Source organism: Mastigoproctus giganteus, chromosome 10 (assembly GCF_048544385.1).
Source record: "Mastigoproctus giganteus isolate SK-2022 chromosome 10, ASM4854438v1, whole genome shotgun sequence".
NCBI classification, from domain to species: domain Eukaryota; kingdom Metazoa; phylum Arthropoda; class Arachnida; order Uropygi; family Thelyphonidae; genus Mastigoproctus; species Mastigoproctus giganteus.
In genome coordinates, this window is record NC_143584.1 from 31,260,787 (window position 1) to 31,276,524 (window position 15,738).

The 15,738-nt window shown below is 39.9% G+C and overlaps 1 protein-coding gene across 1 annotated transcript in view; it reads right to left on the minus strand.

The window, feature by feature from the left end:
* LOC150078931 (CD109 antigen-like) overlaps window positions 1-15,738 on the minus strand; it is a 223,646-nt gene that overhangs the window by 52,680 nt on the left and 155,228 nt on the right. The window contains exons 22-23 of the mRNA XM_090383675.1: window positions 8,105-8,233; window positions 5,324-5,492 (exon numbers count right to left, since the gene is read on the minus strand). Coding sequence (XP_090239801.1) covers window positions 5,324-5,492; window positions 8,105-8,233 — 298 coding nt within the window. The remainder of the gene's footprint in view (window positions 1-5,323; window positions 5,493-8,104; window positions 8,234-15,738) is intronic.

Sequence of the window (15,738 nt, forward strand, 5' to 3'; positions counted from 1 at the left end):
AGAAATACCTGCACTGGAATAAGACCCAGCTTCTTTACTAAACAGCTGTGTGGTGCTACCCCAGTAATAGCGGTTTATAAGTGTAACAACAGTTACTTTTTCATTTAATAGTTTGTTCTGCATGCCACTTGGCTTTTCACTTACAAGCAAATTTGATACATCTATTTTAATGTTTATTATTCACTGGAACCAAATAATACATTTTTTGAAATAAAAATGGAATCCAAATAATAGCCATCGAGCCTGAAAACAAATAGCAAGAAACCATACCGGCCAGATTGTGCATTTGTCCTACAGCCCTCATTTATGATTAGCCACTCACAAAATGATGATCCCCCCTTCCTCCCTAACAGTACAGTAATGGTCAGGGAGGAAGGGGAGGTCCAGAAAAAGCATATCATCACAGAATATCCTTTATGCTTGAGTGACAAACAGTTTTTTCCTCACAGATTTAAATACAATCAGATAACATTACTGAGCATTCTGAAGATTGACAGGATAATGGTGATATTTTCATTTTTCTGAACCTAATTAATAAACATCATGTTATCTGAACCTAATTAATAAACATCATGTTATCTGAACCCTTGTATTTCATAAAACAAACAAGCAAGATTTAAGGCTTGCATTTAGTGCATTATAGTCTTAGTTGCTGCACCACCAGCAAAAACAACATGATAGAACCCAAACAGTTATGGAACTGGTCACAACAGCACCTTCAAGTTTTTAATGAATAGTGGATTCACCTTCTTGGTGATATTATTCAATTAAAAACATTATTAATAACTTTAGATTGGCTTGTGGTTAAAAGCAATAATTTCTAAAGAGAGTAAATCCAAGTTCTGTCACTGTTACTGGAGGGGAAGTGTTTCCAGGCAATAAAGACAAAAAATCTTAATGCAGAGTAACATTATTTTCCCAAAATATTTTAAATATAGATATATAGTATTACAACTGCGTTGGGATACAAGTTTAAGGTTATAATTTTGTACTGAAATTGAATCGGAATCATGACTCAGACCAGAGCAGCAAAGCAAAAGGCTCAAGCTAAATGGAGTGCTGTGGCTCAGGGGAGAACTGAGGGGGGGGCAGTTGCCCTCTGAATCACAGCCTTTAAAAATGCACTGAGATAAAATTGCTTGATGTTTGTGGAGCAATCAGGTATGGGACATGATATTGCCAAGGGGGATGTCTTTGTGTGCGTGCAATGTAAGGAGTGTGAGGAAATGAGGCGACAACTCAGCATTGTTATGGGCCTATATGAGAGCTTGAAGGACAGGGTGGATGCCCTTGAAGGATCTAAACTGAGGAGCCCATCAAGCTCTCAGCTGCCCACATCAACGCCAGAGCTTGCACTTGATCATCATGCAACACAGCAGCAACTCCCAAGGCAGAATGCATTGGTCCCACAGGAACTAGCACTGGTTGGTGACTATTGTAAGTGAAACGGGGAACATGCTATGTAAAAAGGATAGGTGGAACAGGACCAGGGTATGTCTGCCAGGGGCAAAGATTGATGACGTTGTAGAGCAGATATCATCTTTTAAGGGCACAAAGGGTGATATTGTTGTACACGTTGGCACTAATGATATTAAGAGTAGGAGACCGGCAGAATTACTTAACAAGTACAGCTCACTGTTGAAAAAAGCCGTGAATTAGGGTTGAATTTGAAAGTATCTGCAATTCTTCCCAGACACCATAAGAGGGAGTATATGATGAGAGCCTTGTCGATCAATTCGGCCCTGGAAAGATTGTGCAAGGCTCAAGGGGTAGAATTTTTTTCAGCCTGGTCTGTACTAGTTAACAGGAGAGACTGCTTCTACAGGGATGGGATACACTTAAATAGAAAGGGTGCAAGAATATTTGCTGATGCTGTCAAGGCAGTTTAGGTGGGTCAGAAAACTGCTAGCTTGGGGGGATACAAGGACTAATAGATTAACAGTAGCCACTGGCAGAGGTGAAAGTGATTCTTGCACTGCTTCTATTGGATTGAGCAGCAACCTGGAAAACAAGATGCAGGGTATTTCAGAGCCTGCTGGGAGTCATTGCGGTACAAGTAAACACATGGGTTGTGTTAGAGTAGCTAAGAATAGGAACAGGTGCATGTATACTTGCATGTACATCAATGCTAGGAGTTTGGTAAATAAATTTGATGAATTTGAGTTATTGCTCAGAACATCAAAGGCAGATATTGTTGGGATATCAGAGATGTGGTGTCACACAGATATAAGGAATGCGGAATTGGAATTTGGGGAGTACAATGTGTACAGGAAAGATAGGAAGGGAGGAGGGGTTATGCTATTAGTTAAGAAACCCATAAAATCCAAGGAAGTGAAGCCAGTCGACATCGCTGGACAGTGCAGTGTTGAGTCAGTTTGGTGTGACATACGCATTGGGAGATCAAAATTGAGAGTAGCAGTGTGCTATAGGCCTAATGACTCTGACGAGTATAATAAGAAACTGTACAGGGAAATAGAGTGGGCTAGTAAATCAGAGAGTCTTATAATGGGGGATTTTAATTTCCCAGATATTTACTGGAATTTGTGAGTTGGTCACTTACACACTAGCAAGGCTTTTGTGGATTTATTGGATGACTGTTTTCTACATCAGCATGTTTGGGAGGCAACTAGAGGGAATAATACTCTTGATCTGATTATCAGTAGTGATTCTTCGTGCATTAAGAATCTGCATATAAAGAAACCACTAGGTGGCAGTGATCACAGTGTGCTGAAGTGGGATTTACTTAAAGAGGTAACTATCATCAGGGATAAAGGGAAGGGTTTTTGCTTTCGTAAAGGTGACTACAGTGGTCTGAGACAGTATTTAAATTCTATACGGTGGGATCAACTGATGATGTTACCAACAGCAAATTCAAAATGGGAAGCATTCAAAGATTTTATCTTGGAAGCTACTAGGCTTTACATACCAACTAAGAAATATTGTTCAAGGTTTAGGCCTAAATGGATGTCAGATGAACTAATGAGACATGTGGCAGAGAAGAAAAATGCATGGGATACATATAAATTCATGGGTGACATGGAAGCCTATGATAGATATAAGCTGGTCTGTAACCAAGTCACAAAGGAGAGTAGGCAGGCAAAGGCAGATTATGAGAAATCCTTGGCAAAGGATGCAAAGAAAAACAACAAAAAGTTCTTTACCTATGTAAACTCTCGAAGGAAAGGGATGAATCAGATTGGTCCACTGGATATTGATGGTTCAACTGTTGATGATCCTGCTCAGGTGGCTAACAAACTAAATGAGTATTTTCCATCTACATTCACCCATGAGGAATTATTCAGGGAGGGGAATGCCAGAGGTGAGTTAAACTCTGGCAGTGAGCTGGATGATTTTGTGATAACTGAGAGGAAAGTGGAGAAGAAATTGTTGAAGATAAACATAAAAAAGGCACCCGGGGTGGACGGGATCTATCCAGTTATATTAAACGAGGCAACAAAGGAAGTAAGCAAACCCTTAGCCATAATTATGAGAGCTTCTTTGGACTCAGGGGAGGTACCCATGGACAGGAGATGTGCAAATGTGACCTCAATTCATAAAGGAGGATCAAAGGGCAACACAAGTAATTATAGACCTGTTAGTTTAACTTGCGTTCCAGGAAAATTAAAGGCGGCACTGGTTAAGGAAGCACTGCAGAATCATCTAGACAAGACTTCAATTATAGCTTGTACGCAGCATGGTTTTGTTAAGGGAAAGTCTTGCCTGACCAATTTGATTGGATACTATGATACAGTCACAAAAGAACTGGATGCAGGGAATAACTTTGATATTATATACTTGGATCTTAGAAAGGCTTTTGATCCTGTTGCACATGGAAGACTGCTGCACAAATTGGAGCAGTGTGGCATTGGAGGCAAATTGCTACTAAGGATAAAGGGATGGTTGAGTGGGAGAAGACAGAGAGTGGTAATCAATGGACACTGCTCATCGTGGACTAATGTTATTAGTGGAGTCCCTCAGGGTTCAGTATTGGGTCCATTGTTGTTTTCTGTATTTATAAATGATATTGATGATGGTATATCAAACTTAATGTCCAAGTTTGCAAACGATACAAAGGTTGGCAGGGTTGTTAAGGACACTAATGACAGTACGCTGCTGCAACAGCATCTAGAAAAGTTGAGCAGATTGGCTGAGAGGTGGCAAATGAAGTTGAACATTGACAAATGTAAAGTACTACATATGGGGAAGCAGCAACCCCAGACTGACGTATCAACTCTGTGGTACTACACTGACAGTGGTAGAGAACAAAAAGGACCTGGGGGTAATTGTGCAGGCAGATATGAAGTTTTCTGAGCAGTGCAGACGGTCTGCAAGAGTAGCTCATAGTGTCTTGTCAATGATATACAGGAATTTTTCTAGCAGGGATAAGGAGGTGATTATCCCCTTATATAAGGCAATGGTTAGGCCACACCTTGAGTACTGTATACAGGTCTGGAGGCCTCATTTCAAGAAGGATGTAGAGCTGTTGGAACGAGTACAGAAAAGGGCAACAAGATTAGTGAATGGAACAAAGGGTTGTTCTTACGAAGAAAGGCTTAAATTTTGCAAATTATGGTGTCTGGAGACTAGGCACCTGCGAGGTGATCTGATTGAGGTATATAAAGTCTTGAATGGTTTGAGCATGCTCAATGCTGATGGGATTCTTCCTCTTGCTCAGAATAATCATTTGAGAGGGCATAAATTCAAATTGAGAAAAGACAGATGTAGGATTGATGTGCAGAAGTTTGCCTTTAGCCAGCCGGTGGTTGGTTGGTGGAACAGACTTCCATCCTTTGTTGTGGAAGTTGATAGCCTAAATAAATTTAAGGCTGAGCTGGACAGGTACTTGGAACGAACAGAGGGGTGAAATGGGAGCGTATTTTTTTTTTTTTGGCTGATGCTGCATAAGCTTGCTTTCTTGCATCATATGCCTTTACTAATGCTAATGGATGGGTATATATCACACAAGTGACGCCATTTTGATTTTCACTTTTTACCTTTCTTCAGATGTTTAAAAAAGTAATATCTAGGAAACTTTTTTTTATTTTTTATTTCTCAAGACAATCATTAAAAGTTTAAAAGCACCAAAACTATTTTTAAAGTAGTATCCTGCCAGTAAATGTCCTGATTTCATAAATAAGTACAAAACAAAAATTCAATTCTAAAAATGTTATCCATCATCCCGCCTGAGGCCCTGGAAAACAATAATATAACACCCTCTGCATTATAATATACATCTGTTTTTATTTTCTTGTGAAATAACAAGTAAGAAAAATTTTAATGCACACTGACATAAAAATAGAATATATAAACATGTGTATCTCACCAACAACAGTTATTGTAGCACGATTAGATCCAAAAATGTAAAGGCGTTCTTGGTGGAAATGCAAAATAGGTGTTTCTGTAATATTGGTATCAAGATACTTCATAAGATATGCTCCTTGTGATAAATCTAGCAAGAGAGAGGTATGTCTATACTGAGGAATACCACCGGCCTAGAAAACAAAACAAATATTTTTTTGTAAAGTATGTTATCTCTATAAATGAATAAACCTATCATTTAATGACTTTTTTTAAGCTCAAATATACAGTGTGTTTAGAAATTGCATAGAACAAATACAGGAGCATATTCTGCAGTTAAAAATTAAGAAAATATCCCTATAAACATGTATCAAAAGTCTTTATTTCCAGGATATTAAACAATAATTATAAATTACAAAAGAGTGTAAAATGGCAAAGCATTTTTATGTTCAAATTTATGTCATAAAAATATGTATAAAACTGCTATTAAACAGTACAAAACATAAGAAGGTTGGTTGGTGTTTAGTAGTAGTAGTAAAGGCAAATGATGCAAGAAAGCAAGCTTACATATCACACAAGCTTACATATAAAAAAAAACACCCAACCTATACAGTTCACCCATCCATACCATTCAGAATTTGTCTAGTTCTTCCTTGAAGATGACAGTTTAATAGCACATTGGCAACTAAAACTGTTATGTGCCAAGTCGAGATAAGAGAAAACATGAAAAATATATTTAGCAACCTCTAAATAGGTTACCATGTCAAAGGAAGCAAATATATATCAAAATATAAAAGGATACATTCTAATACACATGCATAGGTTAATGGACTGTAAATATTTAAAAACATCAGACATATCATTTCTGTAATCTAAAATTTGGCTGAGTGAGGCAAATTTTAAAGGAAGAAATTGTAAACTTTACATAAATACTGAATTTGTGTAAAGTTTCTTTGTAAGAACTGAGGTTATTGGATTTTTAGCAGCTTTACTGTCCTGCTTATTTCACCTCTTCCCATCCTGCAATATGCCAGGATGGTGGCGGGAATAAACAAAAGGTGACCAGTTGATGGCATTCTTCAATTTGCAGTAGCAGGCTCTGATTTGGTTTAAAACATGGTGAACCTAATGAGGAATTATGTAATGTCGTGAGTGAGTCAGTTTAAATGCATGCTGAAAAGAAGCTGTATTCAGATGGAAGGGATGCCAAAATGAGAACAGAGTGAAACACTCCCACCTGCAAAAGCTGAATGTGATTTGGAGCCATCAATATATATATATTGGAAGAAATAAAGATAGTTCCGAATATGAACTACAGAGAGTTATTTCACACTGAGTGTCAGGAACAGGCAATTTCCCCACTAACACAAGTAAGTGTCACAAGTTTTGCTGGAACAGACTCCCATCTCTTGTTGTGGAAGTTGATAGCTTAAATAAATTTAAGGCCGAGCTGGACAAGCATTTGGAGTGAATAGATGGGTGAAATGGGAGGTTTTTTTTTTTTTTTTTTTTGGCTGATGCTGCATAAGCTTGCTTCCTTGTATTGTATGCCTCAACTAATGCTAAAGTCCATTGATGAGATGGGGTTTATGGTGGAAAAATGTAAGTCATTATCTGTTACCTGGTGAGAATAGAAACATTCTAACTTTATTATTTCAATAGGATTGTGAAGAGCAACTTTGTATTTTGGCTACTGTTTCTCTATAGTGTTTTTCAGTGGAGAAACAGTGGGGGCTAATGAGCTTAAATATATTGACTGTGAGTCAATGTCATAAAGGCACAAGTACAATCTGCAGGTTACTGTGCTGTATAGGATAAAGCCAGCATGGTACATTCTTTTGGGCAAAATCATAGATGGGAGTGCCATAATCCAGACAAGTTCAGGAAATCGAATAAGCTAATTATATGGAAAGAGTAAAGAGTTCTGGAAGTTGATGGATCACTGTTTGGTGGTGGTCTTAATTTTCTGGACTGCTGGGAGCAGAGTGATGCCACTGAGACGTGGGCAAAACTTCTGCTCAAGTCTCAGTGGCAGGAAGAATGACCATATGGAGCAACATTGCTATCTTGGAAGGTTGCTTTATGTGGTCATTCTTGTTTCTTAGGATTGTCATTTCCAAGTTCATTTATGTGGCCATCTATATTAATGGCGGGGGGGGTGGGGGGTGGAATAATTCAGGCATGGCATATTATTTTATTTTTTAATTTATTATGCGCTAGTGTCATCTACCAAGCAATTGCATCTGTGCCATGTAGTGAATTTTGCATTCAATTTCATCATTGGTAAAAAGTTCATTTAATTACCGAAAAGTTCATTTATATTCATTTTGTTTCTTTCACACTGGCAGGAAGCTAGTCATGCTCAGGTTATCAAACACTGCTGTGTGGAGGCAGAAGTTGTGCCACCTGTAATAAAGTGAGTGAAAGGATAGGGAATATGGTGCAAGCAAACACACATTAGTATGCTGCAAGCGAAAAGGCAGCAGTATTGTTAGCAGAACTAATTGCCTTATTTCACTTTAACATACTGCACCAGTGTGGTGCAGTATGCTGAAGTGAAATAAGGCAGTACACTGCAAGTGAGAAAAGTAATATGAATTCACTTTAACTATGAAAAGACAGTTGAAAATGCTTGAAATCATAAATTGTTTACATTGTGGTCTGGAAAAATTATGTAAGGAAATATGATATTTAGCACCAAATTATTTTCCAGAAAATTTATTTCATGAACTGAGATGATAATAATAATGATTTCAACTATACTATCTTTATTTATATATTAAATCATAGGACATTAGAAACTTACCTCAACATCAATCATTTTGGTTATTACATCTTTCGCTACTTGTGTTTTTGCCATTACAGTAACATTAATGCTTCCTAGCCTAGTAGCTACAATTGGCATATAGACAACTGCAGTCTTTCCTGCTTTTATCTACATAATAATAAAAAAGCATGAAAATTTAAATATCTTCAATATCACTCTGCTTTCATATTACAAAATTACATAATTAGTTATTTCACATTATTAATAACTAACTATTTGTATCTTTAGTTTTATCCACAGCTGTTACATGTAATCAATCAAGTATCCTTAATTTTGGAGGAGTGTAAAAATTTGTTTTTGATTATAATAAGAAAAAGAATCAAAAAGGGAACGAAAGAATACAGTTCATCATTTTCATCAGTGATTGACAACTCTATTCTGGCAAGCACTCATAGTTACCTGATATTGATTTCTATGTTGCTTGCTTTGGTTTTTCCCTAAAAATTCTTCTATTAACCCTATAGCAATCATTTTGCATCTAACAAACTCAATGGCTACTGCTATTTTTTTGGGGCAGGATCACAGATATCAGAGGACAAGATTATATCTTCCTCAAGTATTTAGTGATTATAGGAGGTTAACTGTTCATATGACACCTAACAAATCCATGTTAGCACTATTTATTTCTAAATATACAAACACTGGCAAAAAAATACAAACTTTTGTATTAAGACAGTCACAGACAGAAGAAATGCATATAAATGTAAATAAATGCAAACAGATGTAAAGAAAACTGTGAATGGAGTGATCACATGTTGCCTCGTTGAGTATAAAGACTGCACAGGCTGTTCAATGCATGATATATTAGACTTTGAAAAATGTCTTATCACGAGTGCAGGTTCAGCAGGGGCAATGACTCAAGAAACGAAAGACATAACTGGTTTCTCAAAAGCATCACCTCAAAGGTTTTTAATAACTGGAAAACAAGCATTTCTACCACATCTCAAGGCATAAATGTGGCAGAAAAACAATACTGCAAAGACATCATAGTCCAGGGAGGACTGTACAGAAAAATATGACATCCAGTGTGCAGAAAACAACATCTGAATTTAAACAAGCCCAGAACTTACCTATTTCAATCATCTGGATCATGTGCAGAGAAATAGTAGTAGTGGCATGTGATGCAAGAAAGCAAGTATATGAGCTTATGCAGCATCAGCCAAAAAAAAAAAATTTACAAAACAATCCTCTCTAAATATTTGTCCAGTTCCTCCTTAAATTTATTTAACCTATCAACTTCCACAACGACAGATGGAAGTTTGTTCCAGCAATTAACCACCTGCTGGCTAAAGGAAAATTTCTGCACATCTATTCTACATCTGTCCTTCCTCAATTTCAATTTATGCCCCCTTAGGTTCGTAATCTGAACAAGTGGAAGAATCCCATTAGAATTCAGCTGAGAAGTGGCAACTTCAGTTGCCACTTCTCAGCCCATCTGGCCAAATTTTCTAGATCCTGTTTTACACCTCAATCAGATCACCTCCCAGGTGCCTAGTCTCCAGCTGCTGCAATTTGCAGAACTTAAGCCTCTCTTGGCAAGAGAATCCCTTCATTCCCCCTCACCAATCTTCTTGCCCTTCTCTGTACATGCTCAAGCAAATGTACATCCTTCCTAAAATGAGGCCTCCAGACCTGCAAGCAGTACTCAAGGCGTGGCCTGACCATTGCCTTATACAGAGGGATAATCACCTCCTTTTCCCTGCTAACAAAATTCCTGTATATCATTGACAACACTCCATGACCTGCCCTGGCAGCCTGCCTGCATTGCTCAGAAAACTTCATATCTGACTGCACAATTACTCCCAGGTCTTTTTCATTTTCTACCTCCTTAAGTGTAGTACCACACAGTTGGTATGTTTCTCTGGGGTTACTTCTACCCATATACAGTACTTTGCATTTTTCAATGTTAAACTTCAGTTGCCACTTTTCAGCCCATCTGCCCAAATTTTCTAGATCCTGTTTTCTAGATCCACACTGCCATTACTATCATTAACAACCCTGCCAACCTTTGTATCATCTGCAAACTTCGATACCAAGCCTGATATACTTTCATCAATATCATTGATAAATATACAAAACAGCAGTGGTCCTAACACCGAACCCTGTGGGACTCCACTAATAACATTAGTCCACAAAGATGGTTTGGTTTGTTAGGTTTTATTGGCGCATTAGCAACTAAGGCTATAATGCGCCAAAACTAGATGATATTTAAAAATTTTAATTTTACTGACCTAATTATTAAGGTCACCAAGTCAAGGTATAAAATAACAACGGAATAAAATGTAAAAATGATAAATCAATAAAGAAATTACATCAACAAATAAATTTTAAATACAAGTAAAAACCTTTATTGATTTAAAATAGCTAAAAACAGCAGACACATTGTCATTGTCAGATAAAATCTGACTGAGTGTATAAGGCTCAGTCAGATGGTTAAAAGCGGTAAAACGGATATTGCTAAAATCTGGACAGTCAACTAAAATGTGTCTAATTGATAAAATTGTGCCACAAGACTCACACATAGGAGGGTCATCAGCCCTCAGCAAAAAAGAATGTGTCAAATGACTATGTCCTATGCGGGTCTGGGCAAGAACAACTTCCTCCTTACGAATCCTGCACAGACTAGACTGCCACGGTTCAATTACAGGCTTTATTTGATATCATTTATTCGCAGTCTGTCTATTCCACGAATCCTGCCATTGGGAATGTATTTTCTCGTGTATTATTTGCCTGTAGTCTGTATAGGGGACTGACAGGCAGCGATTATTATTGAGAATTGCTGATTTGGCTGCGGTGTCAGCCAAATCGTTTCCCATAATCCCAATGTGGCTGGGAATCCAGCAGAAGTGGATATCATATTCACGTTCATGGAGAAAGTGAATCTTCTGCTGAATGCTAGCAGAACTGGATGAGAATTATATCTCACAGTTATTAAAGCCTGTAACACGCTGAGAGAGTCAGAATATAAAATGAACCGTTGGTATTGGCATTTACTGATGTGATCCAAAGCTAACTCAATAACGTGCAGCTCTGCAGTAAATATGCTGCATTCAGAGGGAATCTGCTCCGATGTAGTGCTGTCTGTAAAGACAGCAGCAGATCCCACATATGATTCCGACTTCGAACCGTCTGTGTAAACTGGCGCGAAGTCAGAATGTTCAGCTCGGTGTGCTGAATAAAGCTGCAGGTAGACTGATGATGGAGTGTCCGACTTTGCCCAATTTCTAAGGGATAAGTCGCATGCCGGGACATGAGCATGCCAGGGTGGAAGGGGTTGCTTTGGTGTTTGGGCAACCTTGTCTACCTTGATATTAAGTTCTTTGAGTAGCTCTTGGAGACGAATACCAAAAGGACGATTGGCAGTTTTACGGTTGCTGTACAAATTTTCCCATCGTGGCTCACAAACGAATGGCCATGTTGGATGGTCTGGCTGGGATTTCAGTTTTAAAGCATAGTTTAAAGATAACTGCTTACGTCGAAGCGATAACAGTGCTTCGTTTGCTTCGACGTATAAACTCTGGACAGGAGATGTTCGAAATGTTCCAGTAGCGATACGTAGAGCCTGATGATGGCCAGGGTCCAGCCATCGAAGGGCACTGTCTCTGGCTGAAGAATATACTTGGGACCCATAATCTAATTTAGATCGCACAAGTGCACGGTAAAGCCGTAGAAGGGTGCATCAGTCTGCACCCCAAGATGTAGAGGAGAGCGAGCGGAGAATATTAAGGCCTCTTGTGCACTTTGTGCGGAGTTGACGGATATGATCCAGAAAGGTCAGTTTTTTATCGAATATGAGTCCCAAGAATTTAGTGTTCGCTGCTACTGGAATAGCATTTTGTCCGAGCCTTAATTCAGGTTCAGGATGAAAATTACGCTTGCGACAAAAGTGTAGGCAAACGGTCTTCTCCGGCGAGAACCTGAAGCCATTAGCAAGTGCCCAGGAATTCAGACTATCAATGGCTTTCTGCAGTTGTCTTTCAATTACCCTCATGTTGCATGACTGACAAAAAATGCTAAAGTCATCAACATAGAGGGCACTGTTTACAGTTGGAGGAAGTTGTTCTGTGATGGAATTTATTTTGATGGCGAAAAGCGTGACACTTAACACTGATCCTTGTGGTACTCCCTCCTCTTGGCTGATGGAACGAGAGAGTGAGGATCCCACATGAACTTGGAAAGATCGAGTGGCTAAAAAGTTTTGAATAAAAATGGGGAGTTGCCCCCTAAGACGAAAGCTATGCAGATCTTTTAAAATGCCAAATCTCCAAGTTGTGTCATACGCTTTCTCCATGTCAAAGAACACTGACACCAAGTGTTTGCATTTTAGGAAAGCATCCCGGACGAATGTTTCCAGTCTAATAAGATGGTCCAAAGTGGACCGGTTCCTTCGGAAGCCACACTGGATGTTGGAGAGAAGGTCATTTGATTCTAAATACCAGATTAAACGAGAATTAACCATTCTCTCCTGGATTTTGCACAAACAGCTAAGTCAGAGCAATAGGACGATAGTTTCTGGTGACTTTTGGATCCTTTCCTGGCTTAGCAAAGGCAAGAAGGGTTGACTTGCGCCAGGAATTCGGAAACTGCCCTTCTATAAAGATTCTGTTATATAGAAGGAGCAGATAATCCAAAGATTTTGTTGAAAGATGCTTAACCATTTCATAATGGAAGCCATCTGGTCCAACAGCACTTGCTTTGGAAAGAGTGAGGGCTCTTTCCAGTTCCTGTATAGTAAATGCCTCGTTGTAGGGATAGAGGCTCTTGGACTTAAAAGTAAGGGCCTGCTTTTCAATTTTATGTTTCAGGACCAGGAACTCTGGGGAATACGAAGATGTTGCAGAGATGTTAGAGAATGTTTCCCCAAGAGAATTGGCTATTGCAGTTTGATCTGCAATAGCGCATACATTATAATCTAAGATTGAAGAATGGTGTGATGTATATTTTCCCTTCCTTTTCCGGATTTTATCCCAGACTACCTTAGAATTGGTAGCCTGGTTAATAGATGTTGTAAAACGGATCCATGATTCCTTTTGACTCTGACGGCGAATGTAGCTTGCTTTGGCTCGTGCACGCTTGAAGGCTATTAGATTAGCAGTGGTAGGATATCGGCGGAATATCCCCCACGCTTTGTTTTGAGCCTTTTTTGCTGCTGTGCATTGTGAATTCCACCAAGGTTTGGGAAATGGTGGAAACCGGGCAGATGTTTTTGGAACAGCATTCGCAGCTGCTTGGACAATAGTTTCTGTGATGTACGTTACTGCATCATTGATAGGCTCTCGACTGACGGTGCTGAGATGAAAATTTGCCTGATGTTGGAAGGCAGACCAGTCAGCCTGATCAATCTTCCACCGTGGTAACCTGAAAGGAAGACACGGTCTCCCACTGTGTAACGAGGTTATCACATGGAAGTGATCACTTCCGTATGGATTCTCCTCCACTTCCCAAGTGAGTGAAGGGAGTAGAGAAGGGGAGTAGATAGAAAGATCAATGGCAGAAAAGTTACGGGTAGGCATATGGAAGAAGGCATTTGTTCCAATATTTAGAAGGGAAAGGTCATTGTCATTGAGCATACGCTCTATGACTCGTCCCCTTCCATTAATGTTAGCACTACCCCACAGGGTGTTATGCCCATTAAAATCCTCGAGAAGTAAGAAAGGGGGAGGCAACTGCGTTACAAGATCATCAAGGTCTACCTGGGAGATGTCAGTCCCAGGTGGCAAATAAATAGAGCACACAGTTAATAAAAATCCCACTGTAAGGCGAATTGCAACAGATTCAATGCTGATTGTAATTAGCAAGGGCTGAACTGTGGTCTGATTACCCACAAGGATAGCCACTCCTCCATGAGCAGGACCATCTGAAATTCTATCCTTACGAAAGATTGTGATGTTATGCATGATGGGATCATCATTTGCCTTTAGATAAGTCTCCTGCAAGCAAAAGCAAACTGGCTTGTGCTTTTGCAGGAGGGCCTTGATGTCATCAGTATTTCGCCGGAATCCACGACAATTCCATTGTAGGAATTTAGCCATTATTTTGGCTTGGTGGGTCCATCAGGCGGCTTCCGAGGTGCTGAGGGCTTACTTTTATCAGTCTTGGCTTTATCTTTTTTGGGAAAGAAAGGACGCTGTCCCGTGTCCATTTCTTCCTCCGCAAAGAGTTCCAAGTCTGATTCATCCTGTACCTCCTTGTTCTCTACATCCATTGTTTCTGTTATTACTGCAGGCTCTTTACCACTTGGTTTTGGTAGTGGTGGAGCATTAGGAGGTACGGATATAGGAGTGGCAACTGATTGTGGTTTTTTGGTGGGCTTTTGTGAGCTCAATAAATAGCGTGCAATCGGGGTGAATGACTCTTTCGGTGGTATAGTCATCTCAGTTTGTGTACTGATAGTGCACTTAGCAGAAACCTTCTGGGCATACGAAGGTTTCCCACTATTTATTGGTTGGATACGTTTTCTGGCCTCTGGGTAAGAGATATTCAGCTCTGTTTTTAACTTTTGGATCTCTTTTTCATCCTTCCACCGCTGGCATGCTCTAGAGTAGGTGGGATGCTCTTCTTGGCAATTGACACAGATAGGTTTTGGAGCTGAGCATTCCTTGCTCTTGTGGTCTTTAACACCACATCGAGCACAGGCAGGATTACCACGACAAGATGTTTGTGAGTGGCCGTATTTTTGGCATCTAAAGCACCGCAGTGGGTTTGGGATATAAATCGTCACTGGGCAGTTTAGATAGCCTGCCTTGATGGAACTTGGAGGCCGTGGGGTGTTAAACGTCAGGATGAGAACTCGGGTAGGGACGAGATTCCCATCCTTTCTCATTGATATTCTTTTGACAGCTGTCACTCCTTGTTCTTTTAATTCAGAGCAGATCTCTTCTTCAGAAACATGAAGAAGGTCCCACTCTGATATGACACCACGTGAAGAATTTAGAGTTTTGTGAGGGGGTTACGATGATAGGTATTCCCCCTATGGATGTAGACTTTATGATTTTTTCCGCTTGCTTGGTGGTAGAAGCTTCGACCAAAAGGTCGCCAGAACGCAGTCTTTTTACAGATTTTGGTGAACCTGCCAACCCTTCTAATCCTTTCTGGATGAAGAAGGGTGACATCTTTCCAATGGACTGCCCTCCGGTAGAATGGAGAATGAGGAAAAGCGGTGTCACTGATGGTGGTGGTATTTCCTCAGTTCTGGCTCTTTTTGCAGAGGTGTTATCTGCGTCATGATCTCGATTAGGTAGGGGCCTTGTTGGGGCCCCAGAAGAAATGGGATTTAAATTACTCATAGGAGTAAAGAGAAAGTGTCTGATGCCTAAGTACCTCACCCACCACGGAGAGGCGCCTCCGTAGCCAGGTGGGAAGGAGCAGCAGTGCGTAGCACACGCTTCTTGATTAGACCGGGGTTCGAGCCCGTCACCACCAAATATGGAGGGTGCGGAAAGGTCAGGGAATGACCACCGCATATCCCGGAGCAATATGGCCTTAGTTGCTAATGCTCCTAAAAACCAAAATAACTAACTAACTAACTAACTAACCACCACGGAGCCCTACGAGGGGACGCCCACTCGTGAACTAGCAGGTACTGCGTACACGAATGGGACGCCGAGTTCGCT